The 14,092-nt window shown below is 41.9% G+C and overlaps 1 protein-coding gene across 2 annotated transcripts; it reads right to left on the bottom strand.

The window, feature by feature from the left end:
* Positions 1 to 528: 528 nt before the first annotated feature.
* On the bottom strand, positions 529 to 8,480 carry LOC119539663 (transmembrane protein 14C). 2 transcript variants are annotated; one of them, XM_037843340.1, is made up of 6 exons: positions 8,349 to 8,480; positions 7,317 to 7,390; positions 6,548 to 6,624; positions 5,624 to 5,725; positions 1,996 to 2,083; positions 529 to 1,053 (listed from the first exon to the last, which is right to left on the bottom strand). In XM_037843340.1, the coding sequence occupies exons 2-6, from the start codon at positions 7,337 to 7,339 to the stop codon at positions 996 to 998; spliced, it is 348 nt and encodes a 115-aa protein (XP_037699268.1). In that variant the 5' UTR covers positions 7,340 to 7,390; positions 8,349 to 8,480; the 3' UTR covers positions 529 to 995. The 2 variants fall into 2 exon arrangements, with proteins under 2 accessions (XP_037699268.1, XP_037699267.1); XM_037843339.1 differs by lacking the exon at positions 8,349 to 8,480 and adding an exon at positions 7,750 to 8,289.
* Between the last annotated feature and the right edge of the window lie 5,612 nt (positions 8,481 to 14,092).

Consider the following 14,092-nt stretch of genomic DNA (forward strand, 5'->3'; position numbering starts at 1 on the left):
GAAGGAAAGCTAGAGGATGACACACGAGACTGTGTAACACAGTGAACTCTGTTTTGGACAATTAATGTGGTTTATAGTACAAATATAAGAACAAATGTATGACACTATTCAAGATGTTAATAATAGGGTGGTATATTGGAAAAATACACTTATAATGCAAACTATAGACTACAGTTAACAGTAATATTTCAATATTCTCTCATCAACTGTAACAAAGGTACCACACCAAGGCTAAGTGTTAATAATAGGAGAGGTATAAGGGGTATGGGGTTTTTCTTTTTCTTTTCTTTTTTTAGAACATGAAAATGTTCTACAATTGATTGTGGTGATGAATGCACAACTTTGATTACACTGAGAGCCACTGATTGTACACTTTGGACAGATTGTATGGTATGTGAGTAAAACTGCCGTTTTTTGGTAAAGGGTAATTCTTAAATTTTAACAAAATACTTCATGTCTCTCTATCTTCCTGCTATCCACATATCATTGTGTTCTAGACAGCTCTGGCAATAAAGATACCACAGAAAATATTATTAAAAGTAAAATTTTATTTTCACTGATATTTCATTTAACATAATTTCAAATTAGGTCTTTGTTCTAGGTCTTTGAAAAACAGATATCCTAAATCCCGTAAGAAACTGTTTTTCACACTGTTCATCTGAGCGGGGCATGGTTTCAAGGTCTCCAACACTGACAACTATGATTTTACCCACAGATAACAGAAAGAAGAGCTAACATCAATATACAAGAATTGAACTGTATGATAATATAATAGCAATAAGCGCTTGTGTTATATATTTGCCACTTTTGTAGGATTGTAATGATGACGACTGATTTTTCTTCCCCCCCCAAAGTTCAGTGTTAATTTTTGGTTTTGTTTTTAGTAAAATGGCAGAATATGCAAAAATGTTGCACTTATTTCTCTAAATACATTTTAAAAAACGGGAGTTTGGAGACAGTTTAATTCTTCATTATGAGTCCAAGCTGAGACATGACTATGATTGATGGGGTCTATTGAACATACTAATTCCAAGTTTGGCGACCATCAGCAAACTGTTCAAAAGAAACACATAAACAAAAAGGTCAGGTGAAAGAATAAGTACTCAGCCTTCTTTTTTAAGGGACTAGGATTCTGTAGGTTCCTCACTTCTGCAAGATGAGGGAGTCCTAAGGCAGAACATTCAGAAATGAAGCTTCTATCCCTGGAGGCAGTGAAGAAAAACAATGCCAAGGGGCAGGCTGGCACTGAGGTACAGATGGGTTGGCATTGCTAACCAGCTGCCAACAATTTGAAGTGATGAAGAGATTGAAAGCTAGAGGGCTCCCAGAGTCACAGGCCTAACTAATGGTAAGATCAGGATTAGAACCCAGATCTGCTGCCTCCCATTTCCCTGCTTTTAGTTGCAGTATCCACTGACTGACAATTCTGTTTAAGTATAAAATATTACGCTTAACAACATAACTATGATCAAAGTCAGGTAAACAACCATTTTCTAAAGCAGATTTTTACAATTTCCCTGACCTCACAGGTATCTTTATTAGACTTAAGGACTAAATTTTTAAAAACAATTTGATTTGGGTTCTATAGCCAAAGTTCATTAGAAAACAGAATTCAATCAACGTTTCCTTTTAAATATTTCATTAAAAAGGATACCTATGAAACAAAGAAATATGGAACCCACTTTGTACTGAAGCTTCTGCAACTGTAGGGAGAAGCCAAGATGGACCAGAGAGCAAATAAAAGAACAAAACCATTTCCATAGTGAACTAATATACTTCTCTAATTTTGACACCAAGTCAACTGTTTTTGCAGCCTTTCCTATTTGAGTACAAATTACATAATTTCAGTTGATGTCCAGCATCAGATATACTGAAATAAGTAAATTTTTGAATGTATAAAGTATCTTGGACAATAAACTAAACTTTATACTGGTTAAAAAAAAAACAACACAAAAAACCACACACACACAAAACAGCAATAGAATGTAAAAGTACCTGGCACCCGCAATTAAGCCAGCAGGCATAAATTTTCCAGAGTGGTAGAATCTCATTCCCATAATGCCAGCCAAAGTTCCAGATGTAGCTGATGGAAAATATACAGAAAAATGGTTAATAATCATTGCATTTTATATGCAGGGAAACCAAAAGTAGTAATCAAAGCACTGCCATTTTTCAAGGATCAGGTCCAATCCCATATATTCCTCCTTCACCAGTGGGGGGTAGTTTCAGGGCCTCCCAGATCCTTTGGGGTGAATACAAACATTGGAAAGTAAGGCCCTTTACAGCCAGGCCCAGCCTGATTTTCCAGCCTCCTTTCCCACACTGTTCCACCATAAGATGCACACTTCAGCCTGGTTTTCTCCAAAAATGCCACCATTTTATTCATGCCTTGCAGATGCTATTTCCTCTACCCCACTGTATATCTATTAAAATGCCCACTCTATGCTAAGAACCACAATGGATGCTACAGAATAACACAGTCATCACCCGAGAGGCTAAATTTGCATATAATTGTGCCTAAGAGTCCCCCCTTGAGTACCTCTTTGTTGCTCAGATGTGGCCCTCTCTCTAACTGAGCCACCTCAGCAGGTGAACTCCCTGCCCTCCCCCTACATGGGACCTGACTCCCAGGGGTATAAATCTCCCTGGCAACGCAGGATATGACTCCCGGGGATGAATCTGGACCCGGCATCATGGGATTGAGAATATCTTCTTGACCAAAAGGGGGATGCAAAATGAGACGAAATACTTTCAGTGGCTGAGAGATTTCAAGTGGAGTTGAGAGGTCACTCTGGTGGGCACTCTTATGCACTATATAGATAACCCTTTTTAGGTTTTAATGTACTGGAACAGCTAGAAGTAAATACCTGAAACTATCAAACTCCAACTGGACTCCTGTAGATGACCGTATAACAATGTAGATTACAAGCAGTGACAGTGTGATTGTGAGAACCTTGTGGATCACACTCCCTTTATCTAGTGTATGGATGGATAAGTAGAAAAATGGGGACAAAAACTAAATGAAAACTAGGGTGGATGGGGGAGTGGATGATTTGGGTGTTCTTTTTTACTTTTATTTTTTATTCTTATTCTGATTCTTTCTGATTTAAGGAAAATGTTCAGAAATAGATTCTGGTGATGAATGCATAACTATATGATGGTACTGTGAACAGCTGATTATACACCATGGATGACTGTATGGTATATGAATATATTTCAATAAAACTGAATTTAATTAAAAAAAAAAAACAAAAAAACAGCCTTTGCCTACATATTACTTTAAAGTCTGAACAAAGGGACTTTAAAGGATCACATGAATGAAAAATGTGTTATGGATAAAATTAGTGCGATGAAAATAATTTAACAGCAGGTGCCATCCTATTCAGAGAGATCATGTAAGGATTTGCTGAGGACTGAGCCGAGGTCTGCTGAAGAGGGGAAACACATTTTAAGGAGGAACGGTATATTCAGAAGCCCTGGTAAGAAGGAGCCTGGTACATTCAAGAACTGAAAGGCAGGTATAGCACAGAAAGCAAGATAAAGCTAGAGAAGAAGAGTAACCAGACCACACAGGGCCTTGAAGGCCATGTTAAAGATTATGGTATTCATCAAGAGCAATGAGAAGCCCTTAAAGGATACTAAGCATAGGAATTTGTGAACACAGTTACATTTTGAAAATTTAAGTCTAGCTACATAGGAGAGAAGAAACTGCTGGGAAACCAGAGCATGTTGGGTTACCAACTAAGAAACTGCCTCAGAAATACAGGCAAGAGAAAGGGACAACTGGGACTAGGGTGGTGGCAGGGGACATGAAGAGATAGGTACAATTTAGGATATGTGCTGGAGGCAATGTTGATAGGACTCGCTGTGCAATAGACACTGAGGCTTGGGGAAGACAGCAATCAAGACCTGAATGGATGGAGAACACTGAAGAACAGAGGTGTGTGAGATCGTGAAGACAGTTTGGGGCATAAAGTTCTGAGAGCTTTAAAACACCTCAAAGATTTTCAAGTGAGCAACTATATATGAGAGTAAAGCTTAAAGGAGAGATAATTTGTGAGTCATTTGTATATGAGTGGCAATTAAAGCCATGAGCTTCAATGACACTGTCAAAGGAGAAAGTATAAAGATAAAAAGGCCAAGGCTTAAGAAAAATCAATATTTAATGGCCAGAAAGGAAGATAGTTTCTACAAAGCAGAATGAGAAAATAATGAGGAAAACTAGGAGACCGGAAAATGATCAGTCAATTGTGCTGAGTATAGCTAGCAGGACAAGAAACATGAGGACCGAAAAACGAACACTGGATATTGTGAAATACAGGTCAATGGTCAATGGCAGCCTGGGTAAGAGCTATTTCCACAGACAAATGGGAGCAAATATGACTTTTTTTAAAAGAAGATCATGAAGAGGAAGAAAAAGTGCAGTAGCTAGAGAAGGAAGTGGGGTCAAGTGAGATCCTTTTTTAAAAAAAATGGGTGAGACATGAGCACATTTGACCTTCAACGGGAGCAATCCGCGTGAAAGGGGGAATACAAGAGATGGGATAACTGATAGTACAATGCTCCTGGGAGGGTGGGAGAGATGAGCATCAAAGCACAAGTGGGGGGATTCCTTTGGAGAGGAGAGAAACAGGATATTAACGGGAAGGACTGGAGATTGATGGCATCAAAATAAGGCCCATCTGATGACTTAAATTTTTTCTCTTAGGTAGGACATAGATCAAATGACCGTTGAGGGCAGAGGGGTAGGGCCAGGCATGGGGAAAAAAAAAAAAACCAAAAACCCAGATGTCTGAAGATCATTCTGGAGCATGAAAGAGGGAGCTGCTAGGCAGAGTTGAAACCCGGGCACATCCTCCCTGCCCAGGGCACCCCGAGTCAGCCATTGTTGACCTCCCTTCCCCACTCAATGCTGAATTGTACAAACCACTATACTAACATGTGTGTTCTCCCTACCACCCTTGTAAAGACCAGAACTATATTTTTCCCCCACACTGTGAGTTTGTGTGAACAGTGAGGTACCCACGAGGCGGAGCTCAATGAAAACATGCTGAAAGCCACTCTGATAATAAGTAATCTTCTCTTCCCCTAAATTCCTTGCCTGTGCTGCTCCCAGTGCACTTTCCATAGTACCACAGTTGCTTTTCAGGTCCACATCTTATTTCCCCAATTAAGTCGGAAGCTCCTTGAAGGCAAGGCCTGTCTTACGCCTTCAGCTTATTGTTAGAGTCAAGAAATGATTTTCAAATTGGAAAAATGTAGTATTGATGGAAATCTAACCCAGACACATGATATTTTAGTAATGCTCAAGACAGTTTTCAGAGGGCAACCACAATGATTTTTTAACAAATACTTCCCTTGTACAAGTTTAAATACTAATTTCACTGGGTAAATCTAAATTCATGAAGTATGAAAACCTGTCATAATCTGTATATAAAAGTTAAGCAGGAAAAAAAAAAACCCCACAATCCCCCTTATTTTAAAACTTCCCCTAGGACTCTGCAGAAGTAGTAAGACTGTTTTCAATTTCAATAATCTGCCATATTCCAGCAAACCAGAGCCTTTTGGTAAAGAGTATATGGATACATAACTGCAGTAGGGAAAGACATGGAAGCAGACATACCTAGGAAAACCCAAATGTTCCTTGGATCCTGCGACAGCTGATAAGCACCCAAGCCTGCTAAACCCCCAAAGAAGAGCCCAGCAGCCAGGGAAGGGACACTACCTAGAAGAAAGCAAACACATTTGTGAATTGTAATGTGAGGCACAATTTCATTAACAGAATTCACCAACCTTCACTTCTCTACAATAGAAAACAGCAAACGGAACTTTGCTCAAAACAGTTCTCAAGCAGGTAAATGTTTTGGGGAGTTTGCTATTTTACCAGAGAAGTCAGAGCAATATCACATATTCTTCTCTCCTCCAATAGGCAAGACATTTTCATCTAAGGAGAAATGAAGGACTCCTAACCAGGTCTGATTAACTCATTAAGGGCTGGAACTGTGTGTGGGCAGGACCTCAGGTGAATTATGAAAGGAGAGGCAAATATGGTCAGTCAGTTTTTAAAAAAGGAGTTGGAGAAGAATTTTAGTGTGTGTATTGGGATGGGCATGCAGGCAAGGAAGGGGGTTAGAAACAGACACCTTCACTAGCACCCCCACAGCAATGAAGAGACTTCAGAAAATAAGTATGTGAAGACTAGAGGCTTCCTCCTTCTGGAAGAACCCAGAGATGGCACTTTGTAGTCAAGGATGATGTGTGGCAGTCAATGATAATAAAAACCCACTACCACTCCTGCCCAGCTGCTATAGATAAAGAGCCAAAGACAAAAAATGTGACTAGAAGCAAGCCTGGCTTACCTCAGGCAGATAACCAAAATGCAAATGCAGGAGAAGCTATGTGACTAACAGCAAACCTGCACTCAAGCTGGAAAGCCTAAAGCAAACTTGACTCAAACAGGATTGCTCCTCGGGGAACGTGAAGACTCACTCTTCACCAGGAACAACATGAAGATTTTAAGAGGCTAAAGGTAACTACAAAACCATACCTGCTTTTACATAGCCAATGATCCCGCCAGAAGCAACCAGTGCTGCATAGCCAAAACCAAACCAATGTAAAGGCACTCTGAAAACACAAGAGTAAGAAATCAGTGTCCACTATGTTTTAAAAACAACCCTTATGCTTTAATGTATTGGAATGGCTAGAAGTAAATATCTGAAACTACCAAACTCCAATCAGTAGCCTTGACTCTTGAAGACAATTGTGAGAGTGTGATTGTGAAAACCTTGTGGATCGCACCCCCTTTATCCAGTGTATGGATGGATGAGTATACAAATGGGGACAAAAACTAAATGAAAAATAGGGTGGGATGGGGGGATGATTTGGGTGTTCTTTTTTATTTTTATTCTTATTCTGATTCTTTGTGGTATAAGGAAAATGTTCAGAAATAGATTGGGGTGATGAATGTATAACTACATAATGGTACTGTGAACAGTTGATTGTACACCATGGATGACTGTACAGTATGTGAATATATCTCAATAAAACTGAATTTAAAAAAAAAAACCCTTATGTATAAATCATATTACAGGACTAAAAGGCCATTCCAGAACAATCTTCTCACTGTAAAATGAGAAAAATAAAGCCCAGCAGGTTTAGACGACCTGCCTAAATACAAACAAATAGTCAGTGCAGAGCTAGAATTCAACCCCAGGTCTCTGGACTACAAGCCCAGTATTCCTTCTTTTCAGATAGGGAATTGAATTTTGGTTTTGGAAAACTCCTGGCCATTCCATTCCCATTTGCCATGCACTTACAGAGGGCTAGGCTCCTTCTGCATTGTTCTCTCTTCACTCTGTCCCGGTCCGGAGACCACACACCAGGCCTGCAGCTGCAGGAGAGGGGTGGCATCAGAGATGGTTAAAAACACAGCTCTAGAAAGTCATCAGGAAGTGGGTCTAAGTTCCACTGCTTACTAGCTAGGGGGTCCTGGGCAAGTTACCCAAGCCAAGATTCCTTCTTTGTATCACGGAGAGAACAAGGTACCCCATCTCCTGGGCATGTTGTAGCATTAAGTCAGATAATATGTAAAAGTGATTACACGCAGTAAATGCTGAAGACATCAGCCATTTGTGTAACAGTATACACCCACAGAAAACTAAGCAAGACTCAACATCCAGCTCTGCAAGGCCAACCTTCTCATCAGTTAGCCCAAGTTATTACTAAATCAGAAAGCAAATCCCAACCCACCATTTGGCTGCTTTTCACTCCTGCTCCAAGAATCAAGTTGATTCAATACTCAATGTCTGTAAAACTTTTCGACAGTCATTTATTTTTGCATCCGACTCACAGTTCTTGTTAAATTGGGAGGAAGGGCAAATAAATATACAAAAACCCAAGTCGTAATTACACGGGCCACTACGCCCATGGCAAAGTAATTCCTACTGGCTTGAAGAAATGCAATTTGACATAGGGCGACACTAAGATTGAAAGCAAAAAATTAAAAAAAGAAAAAGATTGAAAGCAATACACGGTATTTACCCCTCTTTTAGTTTGTTTAAAATGATTAACGTTTCCATAAAAGAGGAGAGGAGGAATGGGCTTGTGCACGGAGTCTTTAATTCGAAGTGTCACTGAGTCACCGGTTTGTAAAAAGGTAGCGCAATAAATCTCTAAAAAACTAAACATTATAGCGCCAGCATTTACCTCAGAGGTTCAGGGTTCGCAACCTCTTTTAAGGAAAGCAGAAAACGCGCGGCTAGAAAAGCACGTAAGACGCAGCCTACACCACACCTGAACAGACCACAAATGCGAAACGCAGTAAAGCCTCTTAAATAATCCTGAGGTACCTGAACCTCTCTCCAGAGAGTCGGCGCTAGTCCGCAAGAGAGCAGAGGCTTCAAACGCGAGAGTCACGGCCCCGCCAGAAATGTCGCTGCACGACTGCGCACCCGGGAAGGGCAGGACGTGGGGGCGGAGCGTGGCGGCTTGCGTGCCCTGCGTGTTGGGGCGGGGCGAGGAGGGGCGGAGCGTGGGGGCAGGGCGGGGCAGTTAGCGCCCTGTGTGCTGGGGAGGGGCGGGAAAGGGCGTCGGGGACTGGGCGAGGCGTCTCGCGCCCCTGCGTACCTGGGCGTGGCTTGGTGTGACGTGAGGGCGTGGCGTTGCGGCTCGCGAGCCCTTCATACTGGGATGAGGTTGGGGCGCGGAGGCCGGGTGGCTCGTGCGCCCTGCGTACCGGGAGAAGAGGGAGCGGGCTGGCCAGCTAGCGCCGGGCGTATCTCGATTCTCGCGGTGGCCAAAAGCGAGAAACCCCGAGTTTGAGCCGGCCTGCAAGAGGCCACGTGATCCGGGCCCAAGGTTCGGTCCCGAACGTCCCCCTCAAGAGCGGATCACCGAGAGAGACCGGGAACGACTTTCAGGCTGTGGAGAATTTGGTTTTCACGGGCGGGGAACTGCGGTTCATTTCGGTATTTTTGTTTGTTTTAGGAAATGGTTAAATACAATTACCAGTGACCTTTGGATGCTCCAGTGTCCCCGACATGACATTATCCCCATTCCCACTCGACATCTGCTTCCTTGCTCTTTCTGCGCCACAGTTCACTCAGTTGAGCCACATAAAATTTGGATATCATCCTTGACTTGTCCCTCTCCTTCATCCCCTACATCTATAGGTATCAACATGTTTAAATCTCACAAACACAATCTTGAGTGAAAAAAGCAAATTGCGGACCGAACATACTGCATAAAGAAAAACTTCACTTGCAGCAGCACCCACCCAGACAAGCATGCAGACCCCCACTGTTCCAGTTTGCTAATGCTGCCAGTTACGCAAAATACCAGAAATGGATTGGCTTTTATAAAAGAGGGTTTATTTGGTTACAAAGTTACAGTCTTAAGGCCATAAAGTGTCCAAGGTAAGACATCAAAACAGGATACCTTAAATGAAGGATGGTCAATGGCCTCTGGAAAACCTCTGCTGGCTGGGAAGGCACGTGACTGGCATCTGCTTGCTCCCCAGTGCATTTCAAAACGGCGTTCTCCAAAATGTCTGCATCAGCTTCCAACCACTGTCTTCAAAATGTCTGTCTCAGCTACAGCTAGCTGTGAGCTCCTCTGTCTGAGCTTTCATAGAGCTCCAGTTAACTAACCAAGGCCCAGGTTGAATGGGCGTGGCCACACCTCCATGGAAATACTGAACCAATAGGTTCCAATCTAATCCACACTAATTTGTCCGCCCCCACAAGATTGCATTAAAAAGCATGTATTTTTTCTGGGGGACATAATATATACAAACCAGCATACCCACCAATTTAATTGAAAACACTTCCCTGCACAACGAGCAATGAATGGTACTTGTCTTAGCCAACTAGAAATGGATTTGGAGATGCATTCCAACCTAGGCAGGTGCATGCTTCAAACCTTCATTGCATCTACATGACACCCTGCCCCACCCCTCCCTTAGACTTAAAGAGATAGAACCGGAGGCGGGGCAAGATGGCAGACTGGTGAGCTGTAAGTTTTAGTTACTCCTCCAGGAAAGTAGGTAAAAAGCCAGAAACTGCGTGGACTGGACACCACAGAGCAGTCTGTCTTTGGGCATAATTCATACAACACTCACGAAAATGTCGAACTGCTGAGATCAGCGAAATCTGTAAGTTTTTGCGGCCAGGGGACCCGCGCCCCTCCCTGCCAGGCTCAGTCCCGTGGGAGGAGGGGCTGCCAGCTCCGGGAAGGAGAAGGGAGAACTGCAGTGGTAGCCCTTCTCGGAAACTCATTCTACTGATCCATACTCCAACCATAGATAGACTGAGACCAGACACCAGAGAATCTGAGAGCTGCCAGCCCAGCAGAGAGGAGACAGGCATAGAAAAAAAAAAAATAACACGAAAAACTCCAAAATAAAAGCAGAGGATTTTTGGAGTTCTGGTGAACACAGAAAGGGGAAGGGCAGAGCTCAGGCCTTGAGGCGCATATGCAAATCCCGAAGAAAAGCTGATCTCTCTGCCCTGTGGACCTTTCCTTAATGGCCCTGGTTGCTTTGTCTATTAGCATTTCAATAACCCATTAGATCTCTGAGGAGGGCCCTGTTTTTTTTGTTTTTTTTTTTTTTAATCCTTTTTTCTTTTTCTAAAACAATTACTCTAAGAAGCCCAATACAGAAAGCTTCAAAGAATTGCAATTTGGGCACGTCAAGTCAAGAGCAGAACTAAGAGAGCTCTGAGACAAAAGGCAATAATCCAGTGGCTGAGAAAATTCACTAAACACCACAACTTCCCAAGAAAAGGGGGGTGTCCGCTCACAGCCACCATCCTGGGGGACAGGAAACACTCCTGCCCATCGCCAGCCCCATAGCCCAGAGCTGCCCCAGACAACCCAGTGTGACGGAAGTGCTTCAAATAACAGGCACACACCACAAAACTGGGCGTGGACATTAGCCTTCCCTGCAACCTCAGCTGATTGTCCCAGAGCTGGGAAGGTGGAGCAGTGTGAATTAACAAAGCCCCATTCAGCCATCATATGAGCAGACTGGGAGCCTCCCTACACAGCCCAGCAGCCCAGAACTGCCCTGGGGGGACGGCACTCACCTGTGACATAGCACTGTCATCCCTCAACAGAGGACCTGGGGTGCACGGCCTGGAAGAGGGGCCAACTTGCAAGTCTCAGGAGCCATACGCCAATACCAAAGACTTGTGTGTCAGTGGCAGAGACAAACTGTGGCAGGACTGAACTGAAGGATTAGACTATTGCAGCAGCTTTAAAACTCTAGGATCATCAGGGAGATTTGATTGTTAGGGCCATCCCCCTCCCCGACTGCCCAGAAACACGCCCCACATACAGGGCAGGCAACACCAACTACACACGCAAGCTTGGTACACCAATTGGGCCCCACAAGACTCACTCCCCCACTCACCAAAAAGGCTAAGCAGGGGAGAACTGGCTTGTGGAGAACAGGTGGCTCGTGGACGCCACCTGCTGGTTAGTTAGAGAAAGTGTACTCCACGAAGCTGTAGATCTGATAAATTAGAGATAAGGACTTCAATAGGTCTACAAACCCTAAAAGAACCCTATCAAGTTCAGCAAATGCCACGAGGCCAAAAACAACAGAAAATTATAAAGCATATGAAAAAACCAGACGATATGGATAACCCAAGCCCAAGCACCCAAATCAAAAGACCAGAAGAGACACAGCACCTAGAGCAGCTACTCAAAGAACTAAAGATGAACAATGAGACCATAGTACGGGATATGAAGGAAATCAAGAAGACTCTAGAAGAGCATAAAGAAGACATTGCAAGAATAAATAAAAAAATGGATGATCTTATGGAAATTAAAGAAACTGTTGACCAAATTAAAAAGATTCTGGACACTCATAGTACAAGACTAGAGGAAGTTGAACAACGAATCAGTGACCTGGAAGATGACAGAATGGAAAATGAAAGCATAAAAGAAAGAATGGGGAAAAAAATTGAAAAAATCGAAATGGACCTCAAGGATATGATAGATAATATGAAATGTCCAAATATAAGACTCATTGGTGTCCCAGAAGGGGAAGAAAAGGGTAAAGGTCTAGGAAGAGTATTCAAAGAAATTGTTGGGGAAAACTTCCCAAATCTTCTAAACAACATAAATACACAAATCATAAATGCTCAGCGAACTCCAAATAGAATAAATCCAAATAAACCCACTCCGAGACATATACTGATCACACTGTCAAACACAGAAGAGAAGGAGCAAGTTCTGAAAGCAGCAAGAGAAAAGCAATTCACCACATACAAAGGAAACAGCATAAGACTAAGTAGTGACTACTCAGCAGCCACCATGGAGGCGAGAAGGCAGTGGCACGATATATTTAAAATTCTGAGTGAGAAAAATTTCCAGCCAAGAATACTTTATCCAGCAAAGCTCTCCTTCAAATTTGAGGGAGAGCTTAAATTTTTCACAGACAAACAAATGCTGAGAGAATTTTCTAACAAGAGACCTGCCCTACTGGAGATACTAAAGGGAGCCCTACAGACAGAGAAACAAAGAAAGGACAGAGAGACTTGGAGAAAGGTTCAGTACTAAAGAGATTCGGTATGGGTACAATAAAGGATATTAATAGAGAGAGGAAAAAATATGCAAACATAAACCAAAGGATAAGATGGCCGATTCAAGAAATGCCTTCACGGTTTTAACGTTGAATGTAAATGGATTAAACTCCCCAATTAAAAGATATAGATTCGCAGAATGGATCAAAAAAAATGAACCATCAATATGTTGCATACAAGAGACTCATCTTAGACACAGGGACACAAAGAAACTGAAAGTGAAAGGATGGAAAAAAATATTTCATGCAAGCTACAGCCAAAAGAAAGCAGGTGTAGCAATATTAATCTCAGATAAAATAGACTTCAAATGCAGGGATGTTTTGAGAGACAAAGAAGGCCACTACATACTAATAAAAGGGGCAATTCAGCAAGAAGAAATAACAATCGTAAATGTCTATGCACCCAATCAAGGTGCCACAAAATACATGAGAGAAACACTGGAAAAACTAAAGGAAGCAATTGATGTTTCCACAATAATTGTGGGAGACTTCAACACAGCACTCTCTCCTATAGATAGATCAACCAGACAGAAGACCAATAAGGAAATTGGAAACCTAAACAATCTGATAAATGAATTAGATTTAACAGACATATACAGGACATTACATCCCAAATCACCAGGATACACATACTTTTCTAGTGCTCATGGAACTTTCTCCATCAATTGCTCTTTTTCACTCTAATTATTATTCTTGTTATTTTTGTGTGTGTGCTAATGAAGGTGTCAGGGATTGATTTAGGTGATGAATGTACAACTATGTAATGGTACTGTAAACAATTGAAAGTACAATTTGTTTTGTATGACTGCGTGGTATGTGAATATATCTCAATAAAATGATAAAAAAAAATAAAGAGATAGAACCTCAGCGATTAAGTAAATTGCGTATCACATCTTTGTCGCTGGCAGAATTGTTACTTGAAATAAGGTCTGTCTGACCTCAAGACCTACATTTTTTTTTTTTTTTTCCTTTTTTTGAATACTGAGGTCTACACTCCTAACGGGTCCTCTTGTGGTGTAATCCCTCAACCAAAACACATAGCTCTTCTGTGTGTGCCGTTCATCAAAATATATTGTAAATTAAAGAAATTGGTTTCTGCTGTGTTTCAGTTAGTCTCAGTGTAAATAAACGATTTGTGTTTAGTAATGTTTCTAGCTAGTATTAACATCATTTAGGAGACAGTGCAGCTCTTAACAAGAAAATCCCGGAATTCCTGGATCTCTGAAACCACAAATATATCAGTGGAGTGTGATCAAGACTGTGTGAGGGACTCTAAAGTTCTTAGTCTGATCACTGGGGTCTATTTCATAAAGAAGCCTTGGGCCAGGACTGTGTTTGCTGGATAGACACACACACACACACACACACACACACACACACACACACACACACAACCAGAGCACTGGAGACCATCTGCCACAAATGAAGAGATCATGGAGAAGGAATAGCACTTTGATTTCAGCATTGTTTTGTCACTTTTGTGTTGTATGTGTTGACTTTGCAAAT

This window comes from Choloepus didactylus, chromosome 7, assembly GCF_015220235.1.
Source record: "Choloepus didactylus isolate mChoDid1 chromosome 7, mChoDid1.pri, whole genome shotgun sequence".
In the NCBI taxonomy this organism is placed as follows: Eukaryota; Metazoa; Chordata; class Mammalia; order Pilosa; family Megalonychidae; genus Choloepus; species Choloepus didactylus.